The sequence below is a fragment of the Eretmochelys imbricata genome, chromosome 11 (genome assembly GCF_965152235.1).
Source record: "Eretmochelys imbricata isolate rEreImb1 chromosome 11, rEreImb1.hap1, whole genome shotgun sequence".
Taxonomy (NCBI): domain Eukaryota; kingdom Metazoa; phylum Chordata; order Testudines; family Cheloniidae; genus Eretmochelys; species Eretmochelys imbricata.
This window is the reverse complement of record NC_135582.1, coordinates 52963527-52978588: the sequence shown is the minus strand read 5'-3', so window position 1 is coordinate 52978588 and position 15062 is coordinate 52963527. Positions and strand designations below refer to the sequence as shown.

At 40.6% G+C, this 15062-nt stretch overlaps 1 protein-coding gene across 5 annotated transcripts in view; it reads left to right on the top strand.

The window, feature by feature from the left end:
- STAT1 (signal transducer and activator of transcription 1) overlaps positions 1–14383 on the top strand; it is a 41138-nt gene extending 26755 nt beyond the window's left edge. For 4 of the 5 annotated variants that reach the window (XM_077830478.1, XM_077830480.1, XM_077830481.1 and 1 more), the window contains 9 exons: positions 1068–1166; positions 1791–1926; positions 4567–4622; positions 5471–5565; positions 8937–9076; positions 10408–10593; positions 11252–11327; positions 12463–12565; positions 13350–14383. In XM_077830478.1, the coding sequence (XP_077686604.1) occupies positions 1068–1166; positions 1791–1926; positions 4567–4622; positions 5471–5565; positions 8937–9076; positions 10408–10593; positions 11252–11327; positions 12463–12565; positions 13350–13373 (915 nt within the window). In that variant the 3' untranslated portion in view covers positions 13374–14383. The remainder of the gene's footprint in view (positions 1–1067; positions 1167–1790; positions 1927–4566; positions 4623–5470; positions 5566–8936; positions 9077–10407; positions 10594–11251; positions 11328–12462; positions 12566–13349) is intronic. The other variant, XM_077830482.1, reaches the window with a different exon arrangement.
- Positions 14384–15062: the final 679 nt, after the last annotated feature.

Below are 15062 nucleotides of genomic sequence, written 5' to 3'. Positions count from 1 at the left end.
TGTATCGCTTTCTTGTCCTTCAAGCCAGTGCAAAGGAATTGTCAATGCACTGAAGACATGCTTGTTCTTCATCATCACTTTTGTTGTGATTTTTATTATCCTCTTGGGGAAAAAAAAAAAAAAGAGTTTGTAAGAGTGGTATTCATAAAATTAAGGTTCTACTGTATTAGAATTTTCAGCATTTTTTCTGCCTCCATTGTTGTTTTCAAATCCATTGATAATACTTAGCAGTGTCACCGCATATAGTGATAGGGCCTTTGTATTTTGATTCTTTCAAATCTCTGCACCTAAGTAAGGCTGGGTCTGGTTTATAAAACCTCCCAAAGAATACTCTATGTTGCAGAATTGGTACCTGCAGTTCTTTGGGTAGCACTCTTCCCTTCAGGTCAGACCTGAACCAGTGCCCCAGGCTAGCATTAAAAGTGCTGCTGGAGGTACCAGCTTTTGAATGAGATGTAAACCTGACTTCTTGGTAAGGGATGTCCACCAATTCCAACACACTCCCCCAGTCCCAAAAAAACCTCAACTCTCCCTCCCCCCCAATTTGCTAACATAGAAAACATCAATCCAAAAGGTTTTGTAAGTTATAATCATGTGAAAATAGGGAACTGTTTTGTAAACTTCATTATAGCAGTCTCTACCAGCATTTACTACATTCCTTCACTAGTGAGTCTTGGATGTGTTTTGTGTGTTTCCCATTATATGACAGGATTTCTAAGGATGCCACTGCTTTTTTAGCATGACCTTTATGAGGTCTAAATGCCGTTGTTAACCTTAAGTATGTCACATTGCTCCTGTCTGGTGTACCTGCTGCAGGCCATGTCAGCAATAGTGGATCCACATGCATATAGACCCTAGTAATTCAGCAGTTTTTCATAAAACCACTTCACAATATTGATCAGAATTAATTAGTTGTACAGACATAGCCCATGTTCATCACAAATTGATAATGTATTTATTGTATATGAAAGATGATAGTATATATACCTAAATCAATTTATGTGTAATAAAGTATCTACAGTAGTAGAACTGTATCCCAAATAATTCCAAAAACCTCTCTTCTATAGACCACATCCCTTCCCATTGTTGTGATCTCAAATGTGAGCCAACTTCCAAGTGGATGGGCTTCCATTCTGTGGTACAACATGCTGACTACTGAACCCAAGGTATTTACAGAATACTTACTTTTAAGTGTTGTTGACATGAAAGATAGATAGAATGTTAAAAGTGTAAGTCAGTATCCTGAAACTACTGTGTAATTTACAAGGGAGATGTGGATTGTCTTTCCATGTTAATTCATAATATTTGACATAATTCATTCTTTCATCTTTATTCTGAAGTTCAGTTCTTACTGGATCTAGGATTTTTTTTTGGCGGGGGGGGGGTCGGTCAATCAGGGTTTGTTTCTTGTGTGTGCTTTTTTTAAACCAAGCAAACTGTTAGGTGTATAAAACATGATAAAGGATACTACAATTTTCAGATGTTTATTTGGCTTCTCCTAGTGTAAATATTCAGTAATTTAATTCACTGGTCTTCAGTAACATGTAATGGTTTGTTGGGTTAGATTAAACCCAGAGAGGTTTCTTTTTTCTTGGAGAACAAGAGTCAATCAGTATTGTTAACTGCTTCTCCATAGTCAGCTGGACCTTCCATCTATGTAGAAGTCCTCATTTATCGTCAAACGTCAGCATATTTTATGTAAACTCCGTGTTACTTTTTTGACCACACACTTGTGCTCATGCTAAATTTCATGTGTGTTTAAGATTGTGGACATGATGTTTTCTCTCTAGAACTTGTCCTTCTTTCTGAACCCACCTTGTGCAAGATGGTCTCAGCTTTCTGAAGTGCTAAGTTGGCAGTTCTCTTCTGTAACTAAAAGGGGACTTCATGCAGATCAGTTGAGCATGCTGGGGGAGAAACTTCTTGGTATGATCCTATAACAAATTTTACTATATCTACAAGCCCTTTTATTATGTTCCTTCCTCTTGGTTATATTAAGTAAGTAGATGGCTTGTTTGACTGCTAGGGAAAAGTGACTTATTGCTAGATAAAAATGGATTGAACTTTTCCATAGGAAAAAAATGAAAAGCTTATTTTCCCCTGCCTTTTTTTAAGTCAAACTTTGAAATTTTTTTGACCAGCTGTAGTTACTACCATGTTGGACTGTTATTTTTTTTTTTTGTTGCAATTATCTACTATGGTTACTTTACGTTTAGAGAAACTTTTATTTTGTAGGTTTTTTTATAGGTATACTCTGTAGCTCAATTTTAAACTATTAATATTCAGTGTTCTGTAATACAGATAGAGTTGTATTGTGATCACCCACTTAGTGTTGAAGCCATTTTCCATTTCTCTACATGATGAATAGTTAGTATACTGTAAGGGTTAGATCCCGCCGATCTCTCTCTCTCTCTCACTCACTCACACACTTCTGCTGAGTAAGGGTTTACAGGATTGGGACCAAATTTACTTCTGAGAGGGCACTGAAATATTCCTTGAAGAAATGGGTCATTTAGTCCAGTAACTGTAATTTTTGTCTCAGGTTTTTATGTTACACTTGCCCATAGACCAGGATGGGCTATATACAGTCTTGACTCAGTGCATAAAAGACAGGGCTGGACCAAGAGACCTGTGACAGCGTTAAAGGAATGTGTCAAGCTAAAAAAAATCTCCTGCTCTTCCCACCTACATGTCCTTAGCTAAACACTAATTCATTGTTCAATTTTTGTGTATTCCTTCTTGAACAACGGAAAGGTGTCAGTTTCCTGTCTGGTTCTCAGAGACCCTGACTAATTTAATTCTGTAGTGTTTGGATAAGAGGAAGGATAGACTTAATTTAAAAAACAAAACTTTGTTATTAATTCCCAGAAGCATTGCCATTAGCCTTAAATTTTATAAAGGGTTATATTTAAAAAAAAAATCTAAATTGGAAATCCCAGCTGTCCAGTTTATAAAGCATTTTTTCTAGCTCTATCAAGAGCTCAAATATCAAATTTTTAAAAGGTTTGGCAGCCTTTTGTAACATAATTTACCATTGTTTAGATCACTTTTCTATGTGTTTTAAAATTCTGTAATATTTAACAAAGGCAGAATATATTCATCATAAAAAAATACAGGTTTCCTACTGTCAGATAGAGAGATATTGATTATTGACATCTCTCTGTTGGTTTAGTATTTTACAACTTGGTAAATTCCCAAACTGTGATAACCTCCACTTAAGTTTGTAAACAGATATCCTTCATCCTATCATTACATTACATTTGAGTTATAAAACTCAATCTTAGCGCTGGAGAGATTGATTGGAGAATCCTTACTAGCTGCAATAAATTCAAGACTTCCTTCTGTGCTGTATGTAGTTCACTAGTATATGGAGTTTGGCTGTCTGATGATAAAGCCTGTATCCATTCTTTCAGATGTGAGGGTGTGAATAGTCTGTGCTGTGATACTATCAATGGTATTGGGAACCGAGACTCATTCTAGATGGACATAGGGGGAAAAAGAAAAAAAAAATAGATTTCTCCCTTGTGCCTGGAGCTAGTCTGATTGATTGATATTGGGAGTAGGAGTAGGATACTAGACAGAGTCAGAGTTGAAAAGACTTGCAGTTGACAGGCCAGTATGTATAGTTTCCCCTGAGATTTTGGGGGTCCCATGCCTCATAGTTGAAAATCCAGTTGTGAATGTAGTGGGAATACTTAATAGTAATAAGTAACCGAATCTTCGTCCTCTGTGAGCGTAGCTACAACTATACACTACTTCCCTAGTTCTGTGGTGTGCCTAGGGGGATTTTGAACATGTTGATGTAGCTGTGGCAACTGGGCCACAGTTTCCTTTAAAGGAATGTCTGTGGCTTTTCCCTTAAATCAAAACACGTACGTATGCTACAGGATTTTAATGGGAAAGAAAAGGATCCTGGGGTTAAGAGTAGGCTTGGAAGTCGGGATATGAGGTTTATTCCTCGCTATGATACAAGCTTTCTGTGGGACCTTTGGCAAGTCACCTAAAGCTGAAATGGGAATACTACTTGATCTCACAGGATGTTGCAATGATCGATGAGTTAATGGGCCAAATCTCTCTCTCAACTCACATGGATAGTCCTAATTTCAGTGTGATGGCTTCTGCCAATAAATGGAGAATGATTGGACCACATTTCAAGAATTATTTTGAAGATGAAAATGTCTTAGTATATAACAATTTTAGATTATCTCTATATTTGGATTAGTTCCTACCCTACTTTACTGTTAATATGAAATCTGTAGCAGAGCTCTCGATTGCTCTTCCTGGTGCCTGTCAAAACATCGGTCTGTCATTTGCATCCATTCTGCTTCTCCAGAACACTGCCTAGAGGGGCTACTCCGCAAAACTGGCTTGCTAGCTCTGCACCAGCTATTCGAACAGTTAAATCAACAGCTTCTCTTCCTTCTTTTTTACACCCCTAACTGAAACTAAACAAATGCTTAGAATTTAATATGTAAATACAGATCGGTTTCACCTACATTAAGTCTTGAGCCTAACTGATATTTCAAATAAACACGTCTGAAGCCAGTCTGTTGGTTTGTTGTGTAGGTCCAACAGGTGGAGGCTCTCTTGATGGCCTTATTCCTTGGACAAGATTCTGCAAGGTAGGAACTGTCTATTTAACAGGTTAGATAATGGAGACAAAGCTTCGATTCCTCTTGTTTTTCACTAGGCTTTTGGGAAGGCAAGGGGGGGTGTGTGTGAATATTTTGATTCAGTTATGGTTGGTTCATGTAAGTTATATGGGGGTGAGGTTAGACTGCTGATTTGTGTGCATCTTTTCAGGGACTGAATCTTAATTTCTGTAGAAGTCACCTAGAGCACTTTATGTTCTATTATATTGAAATACATAAATCCATAGATACAACAACCTGCTGTTCCTGGCTTTTATTCCTACACTTTTATTTCATCTGTTAATCATCAAGTGAAGGATCTTCATTGCTCTTAAATAAAGAGGGTAGTTGTCCAGTGGACCGCAGCTGGGTTAGGGGCAACACCCAAGGAAGAGCACAAGTTAACTCTGCAACGAAGACATACCCTAATGTACATGCCTGTGGTGGCAGCAGGTCACATGTAAGGTCCTGCAGGCCCAGGTATCCCCTTGCCAGCCCAAGCTTCTCTTCCCTGTACCTGTGCCACACAGACCAGTTTGGGATGGTACCAATGGATGCACCTCATCCCAACACAGCATCTTTCATCCTAGGGAGTGGAGGAACTGGAGCTATTACAGAGGGAAGAGAGGAGACAACAAAAAATAAATAAATGAAATAAAAAGAGCAGCAAAAAGGAACAAAGAAAGAGGAAAAGTGTTAAGAAAAATAGGGGGTGAAGAGGAGAGGAAGGAGAGACACTGCAGCTTTTTCAGGACATTGTTATAAATTGAGTCCGTTGTACTCAGATTTCTTTTTGTAACAGTTATTTGTGTCTTCCTCCCCATGTACTGTAATTTCAGGAAAACATAAATGATAAAAATTTTCCCTTCTGGCTGTGGATTGAGGGCATCCTTGAACTCATTAAAAAACACCTCTTATGTCTCTGGAATGACGGGTAAGAATCTTGTATGTTGCTAATGAAGATGAATAGCTGATGGCTCACACCTTTAGCTCTGTTAAAATGACAGTTGTGATCAGAAATAAAATATGAGTGCTAATAGGGCAAATGAGGTTTGTTCTAGGTCTTCATTGGAAGGAGCCAGATGGATCCTTTGCATGTTAGCTGAAGCAGTGGTAAAAAGACTATGAATTTGGGGAATAAACCCATTGCACTGCCTTTTAATGCCAAAGGTCAAAGTTCAGATTAATTTCAGGTTAAGTGAGATGAACCACCAGCTCTCAACCTACAGTACAGTGAGCTTTCACCACATCTCAAGGCAGAACTGAGTTAGCTCACAAGAACAGGAGTTTAGCAGGCTGAGAAGACTGTTTAGAAGTCTGAGGTGCTGTAGGGGAATCTTGTACAAGGTTCACCCTTGTTTAAAAAAGTGCATTTGTGAGCCTCCTGTTGGCAACAGCTGGATTGACTGAATCCTTTGATAGCAATGATGGAGTCCAGCTACAGCAGCTAATCTTTGCTGATCAAATGTTAAAGAATTAAAATGTTAATAGTAAAGCTCTTTTCCAGATTAGCAAAGGAGCTGATTTTTCAATGTTTAGAAACCTTGGGTTTCAGTGTTGCTGATATCACATAGCCCATTATTAAAGGGACTATGACTTCTGCCAGAAATAGGCTCAAAATGGGGTTTTAATCCTGCTTTTTAGTTGTCAGTTCAGATTTGACCTTTTTACAATCCTGTTAACAGCTCATATATGATGAAAGGTGCTTCCGATTCTGTGAACCTTCAGTGACTTACTGTAAAAATGGCTATGTATTAAAATTGCTTTCATTAGTTATTGATTGCCAATGACAAACTTTCTTATTTTAATGACCGTTTTAGGGTGTTTATGCTGGTAAGATAACACTCATATCCAGGACTAACAAACATAGACCAGGAAAGTTATGGATATAGCCTTTGATTGAACAAGGTACTTGTGCATGTGAACAACAGAAGTTCTCATGTGCTTCAAAATAGGCAAATGCTTAAGTGCCTTGCTGAATTGGGCCCACAGATATGGCTGAGTTAACAGGGAAGTTACTATACTAAAGTGTGCTGTGTTCTCACCCTAATTTTCTGCTTAGCTACTACAGATATCTCTGCACTGACTTCTGCCCTCAAAGCTTCCCGTTCAGATGCCCCCAACAAACTTGTCACCTCCACTTCTGACCTCCACCCCACATAAACTCCTCTTTTTCTATATATAATTTCTGCTCCTCTTTGAAAATCTTTGCCCTAATCTTTGCAAACTGATCAGCACCCATTGAGGGGTCCAGATTTGGCTTAACAGTGGGAGCAACTGGCTGCTGAGCATTTTTGAAGATCCAGCCAGAAGACTTAACTCTCTCACACCCACACCCATAAGAGATTTTTGCCACTGACTTCAGTGGCGTCAGGATTTCACCCCTGGTATCCAGGGCTCTCTCTGTATAATTATACCATTAATACCATCTACAAGATCATCTTACAGATATACAGAGTTGTAAACAACAAATTTCCTCCCTGTTGTGAGCAGTTCTCTGTTTGTTAGCGGAAGAACAGAGACAGAAATAAAAGGTACAAACAAACCTTTTTTTTTCAACTAAACCTAGAGGATTTGCAGGCAGGTAACACAATAAAATGATCCCTAGGAACAAAGATAAACAGGTTTGTGACATCAGCCACAGGCTTTAAAACATTTATTGGGTTTTTTTAGGAAAGCCAAATAGCTGAAAGTTAATTAATAGGGGCTAATAACCCACTGGAACCGCAAGAGGCCCTGAATCAGACAGACTGCCAACCAGTCTGATTGTTTTTTGTACAATATGAACACCTGTTGCATATACATGGCATCATAATTGCCCCCAGATTGCCTTTTTCATATATCAAGCTGAAGATTGCCAAACAAAGGATTGGGATATATAGTCCTCAAAGGATCCTTTGTAGCTGTTACCCACAATATCTGAAGTGTTTTTTTTAAAAATCTCTAAATATATAAAATTTACGTTGTAGATTTCTACTGTTCTCTTTTGGGTAGATGGTGTATTTCCTAATTTACTGGGCTTGCCAAGATACATATTTACCTAGAGTAATGGTGGTTTAATTACATAAATGAGTGTATGCATAAGGAAAGAACAATGGTTCAGAGGACTTTTGAACTCCTAGATAAATAAAATTGAGTTTAAACGTTAATTTAAAGCAAAAAAAAAAATCTCTTGCCTCTCCCTCAAACTCTGATCTACTGGAGAAAACCTGGACAGTATTGCTAAGTGACTGACTGCATCAGAGCTACCTCATCCCCAAGCATGAAAACACAGATATTGCTTATGGATAGAGGTCATTGTCTTGAGAGCAGTTTCTTCCTTCATGTCCCTGTTTGAGACTCTCGTGTCATCTTGATGTTCAGACATCATCCACCTTTTAAGGTCTTCACCATCATGCCCATATAATAGATGTTACCCTAGGATACCACACTGGCCCACTCTGCCCTGTGCAGGTAAATTCAGGCATCACAAGCAGATTAGACACAGCCCTATATGCTCTCCTTAGAGCTCCTTTCCTTCAAGGCCACAAAAGTCACCCCAGATCACTCTGAAGCATTGTCCGACAAAAGATAAACCTTTCCAGAGGGACAAAACATCATAGTACCCTGCATCTGGTAATCATGGTACAAGGAGGGTGAGAAAGTTAAAGTGAGCTACAATCAGAGTGTTTCCAAGCATAAGAGAACACGGCTTAACACACAATGTAAAACTGGGGTTGAAATAACCTTGACTGTCAATATCTGATCTGGCAGAGATACACATACTGTCTGGGAAGTGAGCACAAAACCAAAGAATACTGAGAAATCCAAACAATTGTCTGCGATTCCTACAGGAGCATGGGATACTAAAGCAAACACAGGATGTCAAAAAGGAACGCAGTGACAGTTTTCGTTAATACCCACTTAATGCTCTCTTTAAGTTAAAACTGCCATCTAGGCCCTGGTCTTGCAAACACACATGAGTAAGTTGAGTAATTTTACCCATTGAATTGAGACACTGGTTTTGGATAACAAACCAATTTCTGATTTTAGAAAGTGTTGAGACAACAACATTTTATAGCATGTTACACATAGCAAGAGAGAAAAGGCTGAATAGCCACTCTCTGGATAGCTGCTGCTCAAGGACTACTGCACCCAGGAGTGAGAGTGCACATTTTAATTTGTGCATTGATGGTGGTGTTATAGCTGCATGGGATGTTATAAACCAGTTGGAAAAATTCTGCTTTTAGTTACATGAGGTAGCCTAATAATAGGCTTTGGATGTACTTAGAAGTAAATTGTACAATTTTTCTTTTAATATTACAGTTGTATCATGGGTTTTATCAGCAAGGAGAGAGAACGTGCTTTGTTAAAGGACCAAAGGCCAGGGACCTTTTTACTGAGATTTAGTGAAAGTAGCCGAGAAGGAGCCATCACTTTTACCTGGGTAGAGGGATCCCAAAATGGTAAGTAAATACAGAGAATAACTTGGGTTTATACCTACATTTTAAAACCAAAGTTAAAAATCCTTGGAGCCCTCTGTCTCCCTTACACAGACTGGCAATAACATGAAATTAACAATCTTCCCCAATAAGAGCCAGAGTACCACCACGAGTACAATATTCCAACAACAATCTGGTAGGCTGCTTCAGTTACTTCCGTGGGGACGGGCATTTCCAGGGGAGTCAGTTTGGCCTATAAAGTTGTGGAGGACAAATCCCCAAGGTTCCCCCAGTATCATTCCCCCCTACAGGTCTCCTCCATCCCAACATGTCCCAGTACAAATCCTTCATGCCCCCCCCCCACCACCCCAAGGTGCCCCCAGCTCTCACCTGCATCTGCCCCAAGTTCCTCCATCCCCAAGGTGCTACAGCTGCTGCCCTTCCCCCCGACCCAGAGATCCCTCTTTTGACCCTGTAACTCCCCCTCCACCTGCTCTCAGCAGCTCCCCTGCACCTGTCTCCAGAGAGGGGGAGAGAAGACACCGTGGGGGATGGGCAGCTGGAACTCCTCTGCAGTCAGCTCAGCTCCCTGCCTGGCCAGCTTCTTCCTGCTGGGCTCAGACCCAGGCTGGCTGGGGAGGGGCCTGGACGGGGCAGGGACTGCACTGACTGCGAAGGAGAGGCTCCCTACATCTTCCAGCTTATGCTGTAAGGAGATAGATCGCCCCTAGCTGGCAGGAGGCTGCAGCTGCTGATGGAGCCCAGCTACTAAACAGCCTAGGAGAATCTGCTGCTGCTGAAAGCTGCTGCCTCACCCATTGTCTTTCCTTCTCTGCAGCCTTCCTGCTCCTGCCTTTGCCAGTCAGAGGCTGAGGGGAGACGGACAGTGTTGTCCCGAATCCAAACTTTCAGCTTGCAGGGGGACCATACCTTGCTCACCCCCATAATAAAACAGCCATGGTTGTTTGGGTCAAATCAGGTAGCAGGTGATGTGATCTGAATTTTATCAGAAGAGGCTGAAAAGGGCCAGTCTTGTAAATTTCAGCATGTTTTAATTTAAATATATGATTACAGCCCGTTTCCAGAGGTGAACACAAGTCACCCCAGTCACTCTGAATAAAATATGTGAAAAGAACTGTTCTCACATATATTAGGTCATACTTTCCTCTGCATGGAACAGTATTTGCTTTGGAAATAAAAACTAAATTGTGACAGTGCAAATTAGATTTCATTCTGTAAGTCCCTTCCTTCACTTGATCCTCTCTGAATACGTAAGCTCAGCTGTGTTTTTCTGTATACTTTTAACCAGGCTTTTGGCACCATCTCTAGGATTCATGTCCTTCTTTATTCACTAGAACCTCAGTTCCATTCGGTAGAACCTTACACCAAGAAGGAGCTCTCAGCTGTTACTTTCCCTGATATTATTCGCAACTACAAAGTGATGGCGGCCGAAAATATTCCTGAAAATCCACTGAGCTATCTGTACCCAAATATTCCCAAAGACAATGCCTTTGGGAAATACTACTCCAGACCCAAGGAGAGTAAGTGCTACCAGCATTTCATTTGCAGAAGTATTTTGAGGTATTTGTTTGTCATTGAAATGTTGGACTACCGGATAATAGCTATGATATACAATTAAATGACGGTAGTTGAACCAGACCTGCTGAATTCTTCCCATCTAAAATGTGAGCGGTTGTATCTGAACTGTTCAACGGGTGAAAAAGAAGTGAGGTAGTAGAGGGGCTGTCAGTGGGAAATCTGATCAAATTGAAAAATGTGTACGTGGCAGTTTCAGGCCATACAACTGCCCCAGAGTCTGCCTGCCATATTTTGTGGTTTTACAACCTTATGTCCCCACTAGCAATTAGATCCACGTAACTGGACGCTGGCACTTGTGTGGCGCTGCATTGACTTCAGGGGGTAGAAGCTGCTGCGTGAATTGATCAGGGCCATATTTTCCTTTTTTCCCCCCTCCGTCATGCTATGTGGGAAAAGTCACACAAGCAGGGGGAACTGACTTGACACAGTCTTCTTTAATGCACAATGGAAACAAGGGGAAATATAGCCTTAGTTGTTGTAACAGTAGGTGGTAAAACGTTTTCAGGAAGAAATGCAGTTTTTGACACTGCTCCTTTAATTCATATAAAAGATTTTTCTCAAAGTAAACATTTGCTAAGCATTGGTGTATTTTATTTTTAGCCTCTGAGCCTATGGATTTAGATGGCCCCAAAGGGAATGGATACATCAAGACTGAATTAATCTCCGTATCTGAAGTGTAAGTTTGCCCAGAACAGCTGGATTTCTAAAAATGGGATAGTATTTGAAGCTACTAAAAATGTTGTGTATTTTAGGAGTGTTAAAGATGTATATGATTTTGCATTAGATCTCTCCCCTGCTTTGCTAAGCCCACTGGGTAGGAAGACACCACAATACACATAATAGAACAGAAAAAAGGCTACTATATTAAAGTACAAAATGTAGAAATATTTGGGCAATTTACAGCTGTTTCCCATACTTGATTTTTCATAAAAATTAGCTACCTCCATTTTCTTTGGACAAACATGACCTATCCTGACTTGACTGTAGTAGATCAGTGCGTCTTCCCACCCACCCACCTCTGATTTCAGTTATTAAAACCACTCTTGCATTGCAGAGTGTGAAACATTGTGTCTCAGCAATGCAGTTCAGAACTGGCTGGGCTTTCTAAGTAGAACACTCTAGCTTGTGGAACATCCTGCTGCTGGTGACCTACTAAAGTCAGAGTGGTTGATCTTGCAGGGTATGGCTACACAGGGATAAAAGATCCATGGCACAGCTGTGGCTGGCCCAGGTCAGCTGACTTTGGCTCACAGGACTAAAAATTGCTGGATTCTTGTAGATTCTTGGGCTCGGGCTGGAACCTGAGCTCTGGACCCTGCATCCTTGCAGGATCTACACAGCAATTTTTCAGCCTCGCAGCCTGAGTCAACTGACCTAGACCAGCCCTGGGGTTTTTATCCCTGTGTAGATGTAGCAGTAATAGGATCCATGGGCATAGGGGTTTGCACCCATCCCGAGACTTCAGTGGTACTGCGTATGGGGCCCAGGAGCTCCCTGTAATGGGTTCTCTTGCTGAAGACAGTATCTTCCCCACAGCTCACATTTGTTCAGACTGTGTAATTAACATTACTGCAGAATGAGTAAGATGTAACTTTGCTGAGTCACCCATCTCAGTGACATCTACCTACTTGTTGCCTTTTAAACTGAACGAGAGGCAGCCAGATGCCATGGTGAGGGGCACATGCTACTAAAAATCAAATAGAGTGAAAAGAGATTGAAATGGGAAATGAATTGACTTCAGGGGTGCTGTTTTTTCATTGGAATTAATGTTAATACGCTGAAGGTTTGTCCCTTCTCTTCTCCCATGTCAGCCACCCTTCCAGACTCCAGACCACAGAAAACCTCTTACCCATGTCTCCTGAAGATTTTGACGAGGTGTCTCGAATGGTGAGCCCTGCAGAAATTGACACTGTGGTATGGTGTTTTTTTGGGGTTTTTTTTGGCCAGGGTGGGGGAGGTGAAGGGGAAGAGAGCGGGGGTGGACATGGAATTTGCTTTTACAAGGGTTTTATCCTGCCATTGAATATTTCATATTTTAAAAATACTGTGATTTGAACACAACTGGCTTTCCAGAACAAGTTACCACCTTTAGTTGGAAATGCAAATGCATTTCCTTTGCAGGCTGGAGCTACTTTGCTTCATTTTAACCTATTTCTCCCCTCTTTGGACTCCAAGACAGTGGCTCTCTTTATATGCTATGTCCTGGAGGAAGGCTAGGTAAGACTGTGGAGGAAACACAATAGGAAAAGTTACTATACAAACAGCAGTAAGGTGCTTCATCTAGCTATGAATAGATTTGGCCAGTTAGCACTGTCATTTTATCTGGCTTAACAGTGGAACAAAGTTGGCAAAATACAATTTTCTTGTTCTCACAGTAAGTTGAATTGAGAGATCTGAATCTGCCTGTGGCAATCTGAAAAGATGACATAGTCTTGGTTGGTTTAGCAAATAGCACTGGGTTCTGAAAACCCTGGGTAACACTTTTTGAATATTACTTAATAATTCTGCTGTCAGAGTTCAAGCCCCCATTAATAATAGATAGCAGCACATCAGTCTCAGTGCCTTTACTGTGTAACCCCCTGAAAAATACTACTGCAGTGCATGGTAAAATGTAAGTGTAAAAGAGTATTTTAGTATAATTCTTTGCTGTGGTTTGTTTTAGGATAGATTTTAATCAACCTGTGCTCTTTCTTTACAGATGTGTTCAGCCTATCCGACTTAAGTGTTATTGGTCTCTCTGCTATACTGTTTGCACATGTCCATCCTTAAGTAGCTTGCATTTTTCTGCTTCCGAGTCTGCAGAGGTATGCATCAAGGCTGTGTGTAGTCTGTGGCAAGCTTTCCCTACATTCTGAAGAAAGCCCTTGGATGGTGTGGCACACCAATGCATCAGACTGGACCTTCAGTTAAATTAAGGAATTGAGGTTCTTAATGAATTCAGTGTGAAAATCATAATACCCAGAGTAGCCTGTATGTTACTGATTGTGATATGACATTCGTTTAATTGTAATTTTCAATGAGCTAGAGAATTTTCTGTCACCGCTGTGAAACTCCAGCACAGAAGGTGGAGGGGAAAAGCTGGAAATCTTAGCAACAGCGTGGGGGAACAGTGGGGGCTTTTGGCTGGGACAGCAGCGTGGGATTATGGGAGAAGCCCGTGTTTCTACTAAATTTATCGTAAATGAAATAGTTATGTTGACATTTACAATGTTGTCTTTAGGTTTTAAAGTAAATCACCTCTGAAATTGGTTCCAGGCTGCCTGCATACACAGGCAGACAATACAGCTTCAGTTTGCACTTTGCTCACACTTGGCTTTCTTCTGCAATGAGGAGGGCTGGAATATTTTCTTTTAAATGAAAGCTTAGATACTTTCTCAAAGGATACAGCCACAAACTGCACTGACCTGTGTTTACTTCTGCTCTGCTAAATCAGTGGCATATGCTTCATTGTAAAAATAAACTAGCATGTTATTATGGTAAGAGTGAAATCCAAAACTGTGACTGTACCGCTCATTGAGAAAAGAAACACCAATTGAATAGGATGTCTCACAAAATCTTTCATGGAGAAAATTCCCCAAGGTATCATGTCACCCCAGAGAACAGTGTTTGAGCACGCGCTGCATATTCTGCTTTCTGTTATGGCATAAAGGAATTGAAAGCTAGACACTGTAGAATTATACCCAGTCCCTTCCTGAAGTACAGTTCAATAAAATCTGTGTGAGGCAGCAGAGAGATGTTTTCTCAGAGGATCCTTAATACAAGCACTGCCCTCCATCCAACCATCCTTGTAAGCTGACTGCAAAGTCACCATAGACTACCCCTCGACCGGTAGTTACTTGAGGAGGTGGAAGGGCTTTGACACTGTCAGAGTTATTAATCATTGTCTACCATAAAAATATATGTATCCACAAAGCGCATAAAAGTTTAATTTTAAGTAACCAGAACTAAAATAAATTAAGAGTGGGGCTCCTTCATTGTGACACACCTGCCATCCAAACAAAGAGAAAATATTCTAACCTTGCTACTGGCAAGGGGCTTAAGCCTGAAAAGTAAGTTGAGAATTGAGGGGGAAAAAAAGAAAAAATCCTCAAGAAATGCAAACTTGTCAAACCGACAGATGGCATCTCTTGGCCTGTCAGATTGCAGCTATTTTTATAGTTCACAGTTTAGCCAGGAACTGTTGGAATGGAGAAGTCCACGTTGTCCACTGAGGGCTTGATCTTGCACCATTCATGTCAATGGGAGTTTTCTATTGACTTGAATGGGAGTAGGCTCAAGCCCATCCAGAGCATAACTGTGTCTTGCTTTCCTCTTTGTAGCAGCAAACAGAAGCATTCCTAGCACGTCACTCCACTAGTGAAAGTAGCACGGTTACCTTAGTTGAAAAATAAACTAGTTTTAGGCCTCCAAG